Here is an 18,550-nt window from a genome sequence, read left to right as displayed (position 1 = left end):
GTGCAATATATATTTCAAAATTGCTAAGGGAGTAGATTTTAAGTGTTTGCACTACAGAAAATCAGTATGTGAGTTGATAGGTGTGTTAATGATCTTAATTTAATAATTTCATGATGTATACATTTATCAAAACACCACATTGTATCCCATAAATACATACAATAATTACTAATAAAAAATAAGAAGACAAAAGTTTATACATCTCTTTTAAGATGGATATTTTTGGCTGGGTATGGTGACTCACTCTTGTAGTCCCACCACTTTGGGAGGCCAAGGCAGGTGGATTACTTGATCCCAGGAGTTCAAGACCAGCCTGGGCAATATGATGAAATCCTGTCTCTATAAAAAATACAAAAATTATCCAATGGTGGTGGCATGTGCCTGTAGTCCCAGCTACTTGGGAGGCTGAGGTGGGAAGATCTATTGAACCTGGGAGGTTGAGGCTGCAGTAAGCTGTGATTGCAGCAAAGCAGGACACAGTCTCAAAAAAAAAAAAAAAAAAAAGAGAATTCTGTATCCTGACTCCTAGGTGGTGGTTACATAAATATGTACATGGGATAGAATTGCATAGATTTGCACACACATACATACGAGCATGTTAAACTACTGAATAAGGTCTGTAGTTTTGTTAACATTATTGAACCTATGTCAATTTCCTGGTTTTGCTATTGTCCTATAGTCGTGGAAGACATCGCCATGTGAGGAAACTGGGTGAAGAGTTCAAGGGAATCTACGTATGACTTTTGCCACTTCTTGTGATTCTAGTAATTTTAAAATAAAAAGGTAAAAAAATAGATGCCTTCTCACAAGCACAAATTCCTACCTACAGAGAAATTCTAAAGTCACACTGTCTTGAAATAAGGGCCCATGAATAGTGATTTTTCTTACAGATTTGATTTTAACATGAAAGGCAAAGACATGTTGAGTTAGAGCAACCCAAGGTAAATACATTTTTATGAAATAAAGGATAATTCTATGTTACACAAAATTTTTATTAAAAAATCTGAAATCAATTAAAAGTATCCCTTTTCTTTATGCCTATGAAGTATGCAAAAGTAAAAATTGATTATTTAAAAGATTATTTAAAAGGACTCACAATATTAAAAATGAGCGTAACAATAAACTTCACTAAATTATACTTACATTCCTGTTAAAGCTAATATACTACCTAGGATTATAATTAGCAAAAATTCTGACAATCATTACATTTACATCTTTATACATGAGAGCAGAGGCTCTTTCTCCTATGCCCTGTGGATTGTATAATCCCTGATGAGAAGTTTACCTCTACTACAACAACTTAGGCTGTAAACACAGGCATACAATTTCTTCCCTGCAGAGTTTGTCATGGTAGGGGAGGTCCTGAGAGAGCCTTACTACTGGATAGGTAATCAGGTCCAAAAGAATTATAAGCCTTGGGCAAATGCCATGTGCTCTATGACATGGTAGCTCTGGTTTGAAGTGCAGTTTTCCAACAAACCCTCTTGGCAAATTTATAAATAATAGTTTGATCTACACCACAAAATGATTCCCAGAACATTCAGAGTCTGAGATCTATGCTCAATGCTTTTGCCAGGTAAGGGAGAAGAAGATTCTTTGACTACATCTGATCAACATAGTTACCTTCACAGCCATTTCTTCCTCCAGGGCAGTGGAGGTGAAACACATATCAATGGTCAGCACTGAGTTCTCTGAGTGGAAGGAAGGTGAGTTAATCAAGTTTCTATTTCTCTCTCCTGGATGTTGCTGAAAAATGGGGAAAAGTATTCTATTCAATAGCAAGAAACTTAGTGGTATGGAGCTCTGACTCTCGGGCTTGCATTTTTCTCACACTGTTCTCTCTGTTGGCTTCATTCTCAGCCTGGTATCAACATAGCAATAGCAGTTCCAAGTGACACATCCAGAACAGAGGAATGCCAGGAAAGAAGATTTGTCTCTTTATTAAAAATATATTGACATGTGCTATACATATAGAAGAGTTTAAGGGTCATAAAAATGCCAGTTTGGTAAAATTTTACAAACTTAACAACTAATATAACTGTACCCAAATTAATTATGTTTCTCTCATGCACTCTTACAAAGACCTGTGAAAGCACATTCAGCTTCCTTTCTTCATCCTCTGTCTAGCTAGGATGGAATAGAGGAGAATGTGTAGAAACACTTATGTAATTTGTATATGGTGAATCATAAGGCTTTGACTACTAAGGGTCTTCTGTTATCACCTGGTGACTTCATGGATTCTTATAGTAAGATATCTAGAAACCCTATAGGAGACCCCTGTCTAGGAAACAGAATATCGGTATGGTCTCTGCCCTAAAGGAATCCTCCCTTACCTGGTGGTCATCACAAGGAACCTGAAGTGTCTAGTAGAATAATGGAAACATAAGTAGAAACTAGGAAGTGGCCAGGCTCGGTGGTTCACATCTGTAATTCCAGCACTTTGGGAGGCTGAGGCAGGTGGATCATCTGAGGTCAGGAGTTTGAGACCAGCCAGACCAATATCATGAAACACTGTCTCTACTAAAAATACAAAAATTAGCTGGGATCATGGCATGCGCCTGTAATCCCAGCTACCTGGGAGGCTGGACAGGAGAATCTCTTGAACCCGGGAGGCAGAGGTTGCAGTGAGCCGAGATCCCACCATTGCACTCCAGCCAGGGCAACAAGTGTGAAACTCCATCTTAAAAAAAAAAAAAAAAAAAAAGAAACTAGGAAGTGAAGGGCCAGATGGAAGTGAGGGAGATGAGACACATCCATATAACCCAAGCTCAACAGCAGGTAGGCCTGTGCCTCAGCTACTCCACCTCTCTGTCTTCTAGTAAGAAAAGGAGCAATTGTTTGTCACATTCAGTCTGTACAGACAAAAGACAGTGACTGAAATGTTGAGGAATGGGTGTGGTAGTACACTCAGTACATTCAGATCCCATGAAACAAAGAGGAACTCACTCAAATTCCTACAGCCTGAGTTGCCTCCTCGTGAATGAGAGTTGGTAAGAAGAAAGCTGTGTTTGTTATTAATGGAATTTTCTTTTGTCCTCCAGATTTTTGAAGACAAAAAATGCTGGCTAGAAACAACTCCTTAGTGACTGAGTTTATTCTTGCTGGATTAACAGATCGTCCAGAGTTCCGGCAACCCCTCTTTTTCCTGTTTCTAGTGATCTACGTTGTCACCATGGTAGGCAACCTTGGCTTGATCACTCTTATTGGTCAAAATTCTCACCTCCACACACCAATGTACTATTTCCTCTTCCATCTCTCCTTCATTGATCTCTGTTACTCCTCTGTTTTCACTCCCAAAATGCTAATGAACTTTGTATCAAAAAAGAATATTATCTCCTATGTTGGGTGCATGACTCAGCTGTTTTTCTTTCTCTTTTTTGTCATCTCTGAATGCTACATGTTGACCTCAATGGCATATGATCGCTATGTGGCCATCTGTAATCCATTGCTGTATAAGGTCACCATGTCCCATCAGGTCTGTTCTATGCTCACTTTTGCTGCTTACATAATGGGATTGGCTGGAGCCACGGACCACACCGGGTGCATGCTTAGACTCACCTTCTGCAGTGCTAATATCATCAACCATTACTTGTGTGACATACTCCCCCTCCTCCAGCTTTCCTGCACCAGCACCTATGTCAATGAGGTGGTTGTTCTCATTGTTGTGGGTTATTAATATCACGGTACCCAGTTTTATCATCCTCATTTCTTATGTTTTCATTGTCACTAGCATTCTTCATATCAAATCCACTCAAGGAAGATCAAAAGCCTTCAGTACTTGTAGCTCTCATGTCATTGCTCTGTCTCTGTTTTTTGGGTCAGCGGCATTCATGTATATTAAATATTCTTCTGGATCTATGGAGCAGGGAAAAGTTTCTTCTGTTTTCTACACTAATGTGGTGCCCATGCTCAATCCCCTCATCTACAGTTTGAGGAACAAGGATGTCAAAGTTGCACTGAGGAAAGCTCTGATTAAAATTCAGAGAAGAAATATATTCTAATTAGAAGCAGTAATAATGTAAAACGATTGAAGAACTTTAAATTTTTATTAGTGTGTTCCATGAAGAGATTTTGTTGCTTCTACAGATGGTGTTAAATGTGATTTAATAAACTTGTCTTATCATTTCTCTTATGAAATCATCTTGTCTCTTTTTTTGGTTTTGCATCTCTGGCACTTCTCACAATTTTACTAAATAGGTCATGGCATCTTTGTAAAAGGAACATATGCACTGATATTTTTCATTATCATTTTATATCCTTCCTCTCTCCTGGGCTATTCTTAGTTGGACATATATGGTAAATTTCATGAATTATAAAGATGTCAAAGTCACAGCTTTCTCACCTAAACACAGAAGTGCCAAATATGATAGAAGCATTCTTATTTTTATCAACACTGTTACAGATATAGGCAGCTGGATTTGATGAAATGTCTCCATTACAAATGGTGGGTAGCTTAAAGCAGAATCAGCGCCCCTTGATCTTGTCCTTTTGTTCTATATTGTCACCATTTTGCCTTTTATTATTCTGACTTTTCTTGTTCCCTTTGAGAATGGCAAAATTTGTACCACATGCCGTTTGCTTCTGAGAACCTCTATCAGCCCAGTGCATTTGATACAGCAGAGAATATGTGTATCTCCACCTTTTATTGCCAAAGGCAGCATTTACAGAGGATGATTAGAGAAATAATACATGTGCACCAAAGGATTCCAATAAGTGGGTCCATTGTTTACATTATAAAACTTTCATTCATTGCTATCTAAAACAGCACTGAAAATTTTGAAAAAGCCTGTAGTTCCTACTGTAATGTTTTTACTTGTTATAGGTAAATACTGCACATTAAGTTAGCAGAAGTATTTTACACAATGGTTACTTATCCAATGTGGTTTGTCATGAAAAAATGTATAATAATGTTAATAAACTATATTTCTACAAATATTTTGTGAGCCTACTTAAACTTTATCATCTCACCAACAAGACGTGAAACACATTTTATATAAAGGTTATTTCTCATAATTCCTTTATTTTGTCGAATTCTTTTCCTGTTCATATATTTAAAATGTCAGATATATTGTAAAATCAAGAAATAGTTGTTGAATTGAAGTTTTTTTGTTTTGTTTTGTTTTGTTTTTTTGTCTTTTTTTTGAGACAGGATCTCACTCTGTCACCTAGGCAGGAATGCAGTGGTTCAATCATAGCTCATTGCAGCTTCCACCTCCTGGGCTCAAGTGGTTCTTCTACACCAGCCTATAGTTTCAGCTTTTCTTTTGTATGGTTTTGGTTCATTTTTAGATTAACTTTTGTGTATAGCATGAGGTAGAGGACTTCTTCAGCATCCTGTGTAGCTGGGAGTACATGCACACACCATCATGCCTCCCTAATTTTTAAATATTTGGAGAAAAAAATTAAACTCCTGGCCTCAAACAATCTTCCTGCTTCATCCTCCCAAAGTGCTGGGATTACAGGTGTGAGCCACTGTGCCTGGCTGAATTGGAGTACCTTGCTTCTTAAACCAATAATAAATGTATTATTTTAATTGATAATTAATAACATACAAAAATAATGACAATTATCAGTCTGAACAGCTTTGGGGTTTAATTTATATTTTTGGAGGTAGAGTGCGGTAGCCTCAGAGAAGAACGGCTCAGCTCCCCATGAAGAGACCCATCAGTGGGGTGCATAGCTGACTGAAAGTCTATAGCTGCACTTCTTTGGATCCACCATGGTGTTTAGGCAGAGTCCATTCTTACTCTGAGATGCCCTCCACCAATGACTCAGCAGGGTGGGTGGGACTTAAAGAGAGCTGGCCAATTTCCATCTAACATGTATCTTTTCTGATAGGAAATCTTTGCTTAGAGACTTCCTATCCTCCTGACCAAGACTTTTTAGAACTGCTGTATGGTCTGAGATTTTCCTACCCGAACCTTCCATTTCTTTCTCCTTTCATCCCGGATGAGGCCTTCATCCTGGTCTGAGGCCTTCATCACTGACTCTTGCTCCCTTCAGTTTTATCCTTAATAGGCATTTATAACAAGAAATGTGTTGCAAGTCTATTTCTTGACATCTCCTTCTAAGGGGACCCTAAATGACAAAGCAGACTTATATTAGCTGATTTTATTTATTTATTTATTTATTTATTTATTTATTTATTTTTATTATTATTATACTTTAAGTTTCAGGGTACCTGTGCACAATGTGCAGGTTAGTTACATATGTATACATGTGCCATGTTGGTGTGCTGCACCCATTAACTCCTCATTTAGCATTAAGTATATCTCGTGCTAACCCTCCCCCCTTCCCCCACCCCACAACAGTCCCCAGAGTGTGATGTTCCCCTTCCAGTGTCCATGTGTTCTCATTGTTCAATTCCCATCTATGAGTGAGAATATGTGGTGTTTGGTTTTTTGTCGTTGCGATAGTTTACTGAGAATGATGATTTCCAGTTTCATCCATGTCCCTACAAAGGACATGAACTCATCATTTTTTATGGCTGCATAGTATTCCATGGTGTACATGTGCCACATTTTCTTAATCCAGTCTATCATTGTTGGACATTTGGGTTGGTTCCAAGTCTTTGCTATTGTGAATAGTGCCTCAATAAACATACGTGTGCATGTGTCTTTATAGCAGCATGATTTATAGTCCTTTGGGTATATACCCAGTAATGGGATGGCTGGGTCAAATGGTATTTCTAGTTCTAGATCCCTGAGGAATGGCCACACTGACTTCCACAAGGATTGAACTAGTTTACAGTCCCACCAACAGTGTAAAAGTGTTCCTATTTCTCCACATCCTCTCCAGCACCTGTTGTTTCCTGACTTTTTAATGATTGCCATTCTAAGTGGTGTGAGATGGTATCTCATTGTGGTTTTGATTTGCATTTCTCTGATGGCCAGTGATGATGAGCGTTTTTTCATGTGTCTTTTGGCTGCATAAATGTCTTCTTTTGAGAAGTGTCTGTTCATATCCTTTGCCCACTTCTTGATGGGGTTGTTTTTTTCTTGTAAATTTGTTTGAGTTCATTGTAGATTCTGGATATTAGCCCTTTGTCACATGAGGGCTGTGAAAATTTTGTCCCATTTTGTAGGTTGCCTGTTCACTCTGATGGTAGTTTCTTTTCTTGTGCAGAAGCTCTTTCATTTAATTAGATCTCATTTGTCAATTTTGGCTTCTGTTGCCATTGCTTTTGGTGTTTTAGACATGAAGTCCTTGCCCATGCCTATGTCCTGAATGGTAATGCCTAGGTTTTCTTCTAGGGTTTTTATGGTTTTAGGTCTAATGTTTAAGTCTTTAATCCATCTTGAATTAATTTTTGTATAAGGTGTAAGGAAGGGATCCAGTTTCAGCTTTCTACATATGGCTAGCCAGTTTTCCCAGCACCATTTATTAAATAGGGAATCCTTTCCCCATTGCTTGTTTTTCTCAGGTTTGTCAAAGATCAGATAGTTGTAGATATGTGGCGTTGTTTCTGAGGGCTCTGTTCTGTTCCATTGATCTATATCTCTGTTTTGGTACCAGTACCATGCTGTTTTGGTGACTGTAGCCTTGTAGTATAGTTTGAAGTCAGGTAGCGTGATGCCTCCAGCTTTGTTCTTTTGGCTTAGGATTGACTTGGCGATGCGGGCTCTTTTTTGGTTCCATGTGAACTTTAAAGTAGTGTTTTCCAATTCTATGAAGGAAGTCATTGGTAGCTTGATGGGGATGGCATTGAATCTATAAATTACCTTGGGCAGTATGGCCATTTTCACGATATTGATTCTTCCTACCCATGAGCATGGAATGTTCTTCCATTTGTTTGTATCCTCTTTTATTTCATTGAGCAGTGGTTTGTAGTTCTCCTTGAAGAGGTCCTTCACGTCCCTTGTAAGGTGGATTCCTAGGTATTTTATTCTCTTTGAAGCAATTGTGAATGGGAGTTCACTCATGATTTGGCTCTCTGTTTGTCTGTTATTGGTGTATAAGGATGCTTGTGATTTTTGTACATTGATTTTGTATCCTGAGACTTTGCTGAAGTTGCTTATCAGCTTAAGGAGATTTTGGGCTGAGACAATGGGGTCTTCTAGATATACAATCATGTCATCTGCAAACAGGGACAATTTGACTTCCTCTTTTCCTAAGTGAATACCCTTTATTTCCTTCTCCTGCCTAATTGCCCTGGGCAGAACTTCCAACACTATGTTGAATAGGAGTGGTGAGAGATGGCATCCCTGTCTTGTGCCAGTTTTCAAAGGGAATGCTTCCAGTTTTTGTCCATTCAGTATGATATTGTCTGTGGGTCTGTCATAGATAGCTCTTATTATTTTGAGACACGTCCCATCAATACCTAATTTATTGAGAGTTTTTAGCATGAAGGGTTGTTGAATTTTGTCAAAGGCCTTTTCTGCATCTATTGAGATAATCATGTGGTTTTTGTCTTTGGTTCTGTTTATATGCTGGATTACATTTATTGATTTGCATATATTGAACCAGCCTTGCATCCCAGGGATGAAGCCCCCTTGATCATGGTGGATAAGCTTTTTGATGTGCTGCTGGATTTGGTTTGCCAGTACTTTATTGAGGATTTTTGCATCAATGTTCATCAAGGATATTGGTCTAAAATTCTCTTTTTTGGTTGTGTCTCTGCCCGGCTTTGCTATCAGGATGATGCTGGCCCATAAAATGAGTTAGGGAGGATTCCCTCTTTTTCTATTGATTGGAATAATTTCAGAAGGAATGGTACCAGTTCCTCCTTGTACCTCTGGTAGAATTCGGCTGTGAATCCATCTGGTCCTGGACTCTTTGTGGTTGGTAAGCTATTGATTATTGCCTCAATTTCAGATCCTGTTATTGGTCTATTCAGAGATTCAACTTCTTCCTGGTTTAGTCTTGGGAGAGTGTATGTGTCGAGGAATTTATCCATTTCTTCTAGATTTTCTAGTTTATTTGCGTAGAGGTGTTTGTAGTATTCTCTGATGGTAGTTTGTATTTCTGTGGGATTGGTGGTGATATCCCCTTTATCATTTTTTATTGCATCTATTTGATTATTCTCTCTTTTTTTCTTTATTAGTCTTGCTAGCGGTCTATCAATTTTGTTGATCTTTTAAAAAAAAAACCAGCTCCTGGATTCATTAATTTTTAGAAGGGGTTTTTTTTTTTTGTCTGTATTTCCTTCAGTTCTGCTCTGATTTTAGTTATTTCTTGCCTTCTGCTAGCTTTTGAATGTGTTTGCTCTTGCTTTTCTAGTTCTTTTAATTGTGATGTTAGGGTGTCAATTTTGGATCTTATTAGCTGATTTTAAAAATTAGCATAAGGCTGTGATAATCAAGACAGATTAGTTTAGTTATAAAGACAGGTGAACAAGTCTATGAGATAGAATAGCAGATTCAGAAACAGAGCCTCACTCACAGGGTCAATTGATTGTTGACCAAGGAACAGAGTAATTCCATTGAGAAAGAAAAGGCTTTGAAGCAATTGTTGCTGGATGTACTGCCTATCCATAAGGAAAACACCGAACCTTGACCTCTACCTCACACTATACACAAAACTTAATCTAAAAATGGACCAAAACCATTCACAAAAAAACTTAAATTCTGGATCTTCTAGAAGAAAACATATGAAATTGTGTTGGTACAGGCATAGATTTCTTAGCATTATTCTATAAAGCACTAAGCCCCAAAGGAAAAAAAAAACAAAGAAACTTAATTAAAATGAGATTATCTATTTATCAGAGAAGTTCTCATAGGCAAACACAGGCTAGAAAAATATTTGTAACTATATATTCAATACAGTATTGTGTCCACATATAGATCTCAACTCATTACTTAAAATATATATCAAAAAAGACCATTTAATAAACAGACAAATGATTCAAATGACATATCCGAAAGCAAGCTTTCGGGTCTCAAGCCAAGGACGGCTTTGAATATGGCCCAACACAAATTTGTAAACTTTCTTAAAACATTATGCTATTTTTTGGTGACTTTTTAAAGGCTGATCCGCTATTGTTGGTGCTAGTGTATTTTATGTGTGGCCTAAGATAATTCTTCTTCTTCCAGTGTGGCCCAGGGAAGCCAAAAGATTGGACACCCCTGTCCTAAAGGAAGACATGCAAATCAATAAACACCTGCCAATGTGCTTAATTTGTTGTAACCTCTTAGAATTATAGTGAATAGCTGGATAGCACTCCCTTACCAGCTGTTCTATCCCCCCTCATTGCATTGCCTGGAATTTGTGCCTATCCTCTTTCACTACATTACCTAGACTTTGTCCCAGTCAAGCATTTATCAGACCTTCTGGTTAGTCTCCTTCCTTGTTAGTCCCAGCAATCTCTGAGTGGAGCCTCTACTTGAGAGGGCCAAGCACCAGCTGTGGGGTATTTCCATACCTCAATTAATTCAAGCGCCAATCCTATAGGGCTTCTCTGACATTTGAGAATCTGGTTATGCATCCCCTTTCTATTTTTCCACGAGTTCTGGGAGTGGTGGCTATTTTCCACACTTTATTAGTCTTCATATTTTCTCTGTGCCAACGTTTTGCTCTTTCCCCCTTGCAATATCTGTATAACTAATTCTCTGTTTAAATATCCTCTTTAGGAAATGCATAGCATACTACTGGCTTTTTTGGCAGGATCTTTTCTGATACATGGAACACACTGTATGTGATTTTTATGGACTCTCTTGTCCATGTCATAGACTATAAACTTGTCCAGTTAGCACATGTCAAACCCTCGTGTCAGAGCTGTCCAACTTCCTGATTAGTCTGGAGTATTAACATTAACTGTAGTTTTTCTCTGCCAAAATGATTTTTAACAATCAATTTTTATCCCTGAAGTTATAATTAAACCTAGGAGTTCTGGGTGGCTCCTTTTCAAAAACTACATGTGAGAGCCCATCTAAGATTAAAACCCTGGTAGAATTAAGCAGGAAAAAAGTGAGAAGAGACACACCCACTCATGATATGACTTGATTCTACTTTGTCCAGCATACAAGAAGTCATCCACATCCTTGACTTACCAGTTTTACACACATTTTTGGTGTAGGCTGTCTTATTCCTGTCACTTAAATGGAAAGAACCCCAATGTGCTTTGTAAAGGTTGCATAGTAGCACATTCTACATTGTATAACACAATTCTGCATAGTGTAGTCATTAAATAAAGCAATTTTGCATTCCTAGATACCAAGTATAAAACTTGCTCTGCCAGTATGCATTTTGACCTTGAAACAATTGATTATCCCTCTTAGTTTTGGATTTCTTATATGTGAGATAGGGGTGTCTGGTTCAGAGGGTGATCATAAGGGTGACATGAGAGAAGGTAGATAAAGAATTCAGCCTGGGCGTGGTGGCTTATACCTATAATTCCAGCACCTTGGGAGGCCGAGGCAGGCGGATCATGAGGTCAAGAGATTGAGACCATCCTGTCCCACATAGTGAAACCCCGTCTCTACTAAAAATACTAAAATTAGCCAGGCATGGCGGCACGCACCTGTAATCCCAGCTACTTGGGAGGCTGAGGGAGAAGAATCACTTGAAGCCAAGAGGTGGAGTTGCAGTGAGCTGAGATCACTCCACTGCACTCCAGCCTGGTGACAGAGCGAGACTCCATCTCAAAAAAAAAAAAAAAAAGAATTTCACACTCTGATTGGCAAACAATAACTAATGGAGGTACAAGTTTCAATTTTAATTTCCTGGGTTATATTTCTGATTAGACTGAGGAATCCTATGGGCAGGGCCTTCTTTATGTGTTCACAGTAATTGTAACCTAAATGCAAAAAAGAAGCTCATTTGATGAAATAAATCAGTAGAATCTCTAAAATAAAGATAATTTATGGGATTTTAGGCCTCATGCATCATCATCTCTGAGCAGAATACATCTGGTCAAGTCCTGGGAGCTTGAACGGCCAATCTCTGGGCTTCTGTAAGCTTGGTGTGCTCCTAGGCATTGTTCTAGAAATGCAACTGGAGGACTCTGGTTAAAGATGGCAGTCTTAATGTCAATGCATTGTCTCTATTCTTTGCCCAAAGTCACTAATGTGATAGAAAAGGGATTTAAAACAAACCCACAGACAATATCATACTGAATGGACAAAAACTGGAAGCATTCCCTTTGAAAACTGGCACAAGACAGGGATGCCATCTCTCACCACTCCTATTCAACATAGTGTTGGAAGTTCTGCCCAGGGCAATTAGGCAGGAGAAGGAAATAAAGGGTATTCACTTAGGAAAAGAGGAAGTCAAATTGTCCCTGTTAGCAGATGACATGATTGTATATCTAGAAGACCCCATTGTCTCAGCCCAAAATCTCCTTAAGCTGATAAGCAACTTCAGCAAAGTCTCAGGATACAAAATCAATGTACAAAAATCACAAGCATCCTTATACACCAATAACAGACAAACAGAGAGCCAAATCATGAGTGAACTCCCATTCACAATTGCTTCAAAGAGAATAAAATACCTAGGAATCCACCTTACAAGGGACGTGAAGGACCTCTTCAAGGAGAACTACAAACCACTGCTCAATGAAATAAAAGAGGATACAAACAAATGGAAGAACATTCCATGCTCATGGGTAGGAAGAATCAATATCGTGAAAATGGCCATACTGCCCAAGGTAATTTATAGATTCAATGCCATCCCCATCAAGCTACCAATGACTTCCTTCACAGAATTGGAAAACACTACTTTAAAGTTCACATGGAACCAAAAAAGAGCCCGCATCACCAAGTCAATCCTAAGCCAAAAGAACAAAGCTGGAGGCATCACGCTACCTGACTTCAAACTATACTACAAGGCTACAGTCACCAAAACAGCATGGTACTGGTACCAAAACAGAGATATAGATCAATGGAACAGAACAGAGCCCTCAGAAACAATGCCACATATCTACAACTATCTGATCTTTGACAAACCTGAGAAAAACAAGCAATGGGGAAAGGATTCCCTATTTAATAAATGGTGCTGGGAAAACTGGCTAGCCATATGTAGAAAGCTGAAACTGGATCCCTTCCTTACACCTTATACAAAAATTAATTCAAGATGGATTAAAGACTTAAACATTAGACCTAAAACCATAAAAACCCTAGAAGAAAACCTAGGCATTACCATTCAGGACATAGGCATGGGCAAGGACTTCATGTCTAAAACACCAAAAGCAATGGCAACAGAAGCCAAAATTGACAAATGAGATCTAATTAAATGAAAGAGCTTCTGCACAAGAAAAGAAACTACCATCAGAGTGAACAGGCAACCTACAAAATGGGACAAAATTTTCACAGCCCTCATGTGACAAAGGGCTAATATCCAGAATCTACAATGAACTCAAACAAATTTACAAGAAAAAAACAACCCCATCAAGAAGTGGGCAAAGGATATGAACAGACACTTCTCAGAAGAAGACATTTATGCAGCCAAAAGACACATGAAAAAACGCTCATCATCACTGGCCATCAGAGAAATGCAAATCAAAACCACAATGAGATACCATCTCACACCACTTAGAATGGCAATCATTAAAAAGTCAGGAAACAACAGGTGCTGGAGAGGATGTGGAGAAATAGGAACACTTTTACACTGTTGGTGGGACTGTAAACTAGTTCAATCCTTGTGGAAGTCAGTGTGGCCATTCCTCAGGGATCTAGAACTAGAAATACCATTTGACCCAGCCATCCCATTACTGGGTATATACCCAAAGGACTATAAATCATGCTGCTATAAAGACACATGCACACGTATGTTTATTGAGGCACTATTCACAATAGCAAAGACTTGGAACCAACCCAAATGTCCAACAATGATAGACTGGATTAAGAAAATGTGGCACATGTACACCATGGAATACTATGCAGCCATAATAAATGATGAGTTCATGTCCTTTGTAGGGACATGGATGAAACTGGAAATCATTCTCAGTAAACTATCGCAACGACAAAAAACCAAACACCACATATTCTCACTCATAGATGGGAATTGAACAATGAGAACACATGGACACAGAAAGAGGAACATCACACTCTGGGGACTGTTGTGGGGTGGGCGGAGTGGGGAGGGATAGCTTTAGGAGATATACCTAATGCTAAATGAGGAGTTAATGGGTGCAGCACACCAGCATGGCACATGTATACATATGTAACTAACCTGCACATTGTGCACACATACCCTAAAACTTAAAGTATAATAATAATAAAACAAAAAAAAGAAGCAAATCAGAAGGGAATAAATAAATAAATATATAAAAATAAACATGGTGTTCGCTCCCAGGGACAAAAAAAAAAAGGTAGAATTAGAACAACTCCCAGATTTTGGAAATTAGACAGTAGATAAACAAGCAGTATCTGCACTGGCATTCTTACGACATCTGACACTATGATAGAACTGGGAAAACCAAGAACACACCTGATTTACACACAGTCTCCAACATTCTCACAATTTCACGGCAGCATATATTTTTGGAAGAAGTGAGGATGGGGCAGAACAAATGGAATGCTTAAAAGTCTGTTTAAGAATTAATTAGAGGCCAGGCATGGTGGTTCATGCCTGTAATCCCAACACTTTTGGGAGGCTGAGGCAGGAGGATTTCTTGAGACCAGGAGTTCAAGACCAGCCTGGGTAACATAGTGAGACCCCCTATCCCTACAAAAAATTAAAAAATTAGCCAGGTGTCGTGGCATGTGCCTGTAGTGACAGCTACTTGGGAGGCTGAGGTGGGACGATCTATTGAGTCCTGGAGGTTGAGGCTGCAGTGAGCTGTGATTGCACCACTGCACTCATGCCTGGGTGACAGAGTAGGACCCTGTCTTTAAAAAAAAAGAGAGAGAGAGAGAAAAAGAAAAAAAAGAAAGAATTCTGTATCCTGAATTAGGTGTTTGTTACATAAATAGGTACATAGGATTCAATTGCATAGATCTACACACACACACAGACACACACACACACACACACACACACACACACACACACACACACGTGCATGTTAAACTGCTGAATAAGGTCTGTAGTTTCGTTAACGTTATTGAACCTATGTCAGTTTCCTGATTTTGCTATTGTCCTACAGTTGTGGAAGATGTCTGTGTGAGGAAGCTGGGTGAAGTGTCCAAGGGAATCTACGTATACTTCTGCCACTTCTTGTGATTCTAATAATTTTAAAATAAAAAGGTAAAAAATATAGATGCCTTCTCACAAGCACAAATTCCAACCTACAGGGAAATTCTGAAGTCATACTGTCTTGAAATGAGGGCACATGATTAGTGATTTTTCTTACAGATTTGATTTTAACCTGTTAAAGGCAAAGACATGTTGAGTTAGAGCGACCCAAGATAATTAAATTTTGATGAAATAAAGGATCATTCTGTTACACAAAATTTTTATTTAAAAAATCTGAAATCAATTAAAAGTATCCTTTTCTTTATTCTTTTTGTTTTCTTTTTGCCTATAAAGTATGCAAAACTAAAAATGGATTATTTAAAAGGACTCACAATATTAAAAATGACCATAGCAATAAACTTTACTAAATTATACATACATACTTGTTAAAGCTAATACTACCGATAATTATAATTAGCAAAAATTCTGACAATCATTACATTTACATCTTTATACATGACAGCAGAGGCTCTTTCTCCTATGCCCTGTGGACTGTATAATCCCTGATGAAAAGTTTACATCTACAACAACAAGTTAGGCTGTAAACACAGGCATATAATTTCTTCCCTGCAGAGTGTGTCATGGTAGGGGAGGTCCTGAGAGAGACTTACTGTTGGTATGTAATCAGGTCTAAAAGAATTATGAGCCTTGAACAAATGCCATGTCTCTATGACGGTGGACATGGTGGGTCTGGTGTGAAGTCTGATTTTCCAACAAACCCTCTTGGCAAATTTATAAATAGTTTGATCTACACCTCAGAATGATTCCCAAAACATTCAGACTCTGATATCTATGCTCAATGCTTTTGCCAGGTAAGGGAGAAGAAGATTCTTTGACTACATGTGGTCAACGTAGATACCTTCACCACCAGTTCTACCTCCAGGGCAGTGGAGGTGAAACACATATCAATGGTCAGCACTGAGTTCTCTGAGTGGAAGGAAGGTGAGTTAATCAAGTTTCTATTTCTCTCTCCTGGATGTTGCTGAAAAATGGGGAAAAGTATTTATTCAATAGCAAGAAACTTAGTGGTATGGAGCTCTGACTCTCGGGCTTGCATTTTTCTCACACTGTTCTCTCTGTTGGCTTCATTCTCAGCCTGGTATCAGGATAGCAATAGCAGTTCCAAGTGACACATCCAGAACAGAGGAATGCCAGGAAAGGAGATTTGTCTCTTTATTAAAAATAAATTGACATGTGCTATACATATAGAAGAGTTTAAGTGTCATAAAAATACCAGTTTGGTAAAATTTTACAAACTTAACAACTAATATAACTGTACCCAAATTAATTATGTTTCTCTTATGCCTTCCTACAAAGACCTGTGAAAGCACATTCAGCTTCCTTTCTTCATCCTCTGTCTAGCTAGGATGGAATAGAGGAGAATGTGTAGAAACACTTAACGTGATTTGTATGTGGTGAATCATAAGGCCTCGACTACTAAGGGTCTTCTGTTATCACCCGGTGACTTCATGGATTCTTATAGTAAGGTATCTAGAAACCCTATAGGAGACCTCGTCTAGGAAACAGAATATCGGTATGGTCTCTGCCCTAAAGGAATCCTCCCTTACCTGGTGGTCATCACAGGGAAATTGAAGTGTCTAGTAGAATAATGGAAACATAAGTAGAAACTAGGAAGTGAAGGGACAGATGGAAGTGAGGGAGATGAGACACATCCATATAACCCAAGCTCAACAGCAGGTAGGCTTGTGCCTCAGCTACTCCACCTCTCTGTCTTCTAGCAAGGACAGGAGCAATTGTTTGTCACATTCAGTCTGTACAGACAAAAGACAGTGACTGAAATGTTGAGGAGTGGGAGTGGCAGTACATTCAGTACATTCAGATCCCATGAAACAAAGAACTCACCCAAATTCCTACAGCCTGAGTCCCCTCCTCATTAATGAGATTTTGTAAAAAGAAATCTGTGTTCCTAATAGAATTTTCTTTTGTCTTCCCAGATTTTTGAAGACAAAAAATGCTGGCTAGAAACAACTCCTTAGTGACTGAGTTCATTCTTGCTGGATTAACAGATCGTCCAGAATTCCGGCAACCCTTCTTTTTCCTGTTCCTAGTGATCTACGTTGTCACCATGGTAGGCAACCTTGGCTTGATCACTCTTATCGGTCTAAATTCTCACCTCCACACACCAATGTACTATTTCCTCTTCAATCTCTCCTTCATTGATCTCTGTTACTCCTCTGTTTTCACTCCCAAAATGCTAATGAACTTTGTATCAAAAAAGAATATTATCTCCTATGTTGGGTGCATGACTCAGCTGTTTTTCTTTCTCTTTTTCGTCATCTCTGAATGTTACATGTTGACCTCAATGGCATATGATCGCTATGTGGCCATCTGTAATCCATTGCTGTATAAGGTCACCATGTCCCATCAGGTCTGTTCTATGCTCACTTTTGCTGCTTACATAATGGGATTGGCTGGAGCCACGGACCACACCGGGTGCATGCTTAGACTCACCTTCTGCAGTGCTAATATCATCAACCATTACTTGTGTGACATACTCCCCCTCCTCCAGCTTTCCTGCACCAGCACCTATGTCAATGAGGTGGTTGTTCTCATCGTTGTGGGTATTAATATCACGGTACCCAGTTTTATCATCCTCATTTGTTATGTTTTCATTGTCACTAGCATTCTTCATATCAAATCCACTCAAGGAAGATCAAAAGCCTTCAGTACTTGTAGCTCTCATGTCATTGCTCTGTCTCTGTTTTTTGGGTCAGCGGCATTCATGTATATTAAATATTCTTCTGGATCTATGGAGCAGGGAAAAGTTTCTTCTGTTTTCTACACTAATGTGCCCATGCTCAATCCCCTCATCTACAGTTTGAGGAACAAGGATGTCAAAGTTGCACTGAGGAAAGCTCTGATTAAAATTCAGAGAAGAAATATATTCTAATTAGAAGCAGTAATGATGTAAAACAATTGAAGGACTTCAAATTTTTATTAGTGTTTTTCATGAAGAGATTTTGTTGTTTCTACAGATGGTGTTAAATGTGATTTAATAAACTTGTCTTATCATTTCTCTTATGAGATCATCTTGTCTCTTCTTTTTTGTTTTTGCATCTCTGGCACTTCTCGCAATATTACTAAAGAGGTCATGGCATATTTGTAAAGGGAACATATGCACTGATATTTTTCTTCATCATTTTCTACCTTTCCTCTCTCCTGGGCTATTCTTAGTTGGAAAAATGTGGTAAATTTCATGAATTATAAAAATGTCAAAGTCACGGCTTTCTCACCTAAACACAGAAGTGCCAAATATGATAGAAGCATTCTTATTTTTATCAACATTGTTACAGATATAGGCAGCTGGATTTGATGAAATATATCCACTACAAATGGTAGGTAATTTAAAGCAGAATCAGTTCCCCTTGATCTTGTCCTTTTGTTCTATGTTGTCACCATTTTGCCTTTTATTATTCTG

General features: G+C 38.5%; 2 protein-coding genes across 2 annotated transcripts; both read left to right on the top strand.

Annotated features, from left to right (window-relative positions):
• The first annotated feature begins 1,675 nt into the window (after positions 1-1,675).
• Positions 1,676-4,001, top strand: LOC115936276 (olfactory receptor 8B3). Its single transcript, XM_031016314.3, is given in 3 exon segments — positions 1,676-1,706; positions 3,042-3,670; positions 3,672-4,001. Coding segments are annotated over 2 exon segments (942 nt in total). The 5' UTR covers positions 1,676-1,706; positions 3,042-3,058.
• An 11,926-nt stretch (positions 4,002-15,927) lies between these two features.
• LOC101145021 (olfactory receptor 8B3) lies at positions 15,928-18,030 on the top strand. The gene is made up of 2 exons (XM_019036005.4): positions 15,928-16,053; positions 17,067-18,030. Exon 2 carries the CDS (start codon positions 17,084-17,086, stop codon positions 18,020-18,022), a length of 939 nt encoding a protein of 312 aa, XP_018891550.4. The 5' UTR covers positions 15,928-16,053; positions 17,067-17,083; the 3' UTR covers positions 18,023-18,030.
• The last annotated feature ends 520 nt before the right edge of the window (positions 18,031-18,550 follow it).

The sequence above is a fragment of the Gorilla gorilla genome, chromosome 9 (assembly GCF_029281585.2).
Source record: "Gorilla gorilla gorilla isolate KB3781 chromosome 9, NHGRI_mGorGor1-v2.1_pri, whole genome shotgun sequence".
NCBI classification, from domain to species: Eukaryota; Metazoa; Chordata; class Mammalia; order Primates; family Hominidae; genus Gorilla; species Gorilla gorilla.
This window is presented reverse-complemented; position numbering and strand designations above follow the sequence as displayed.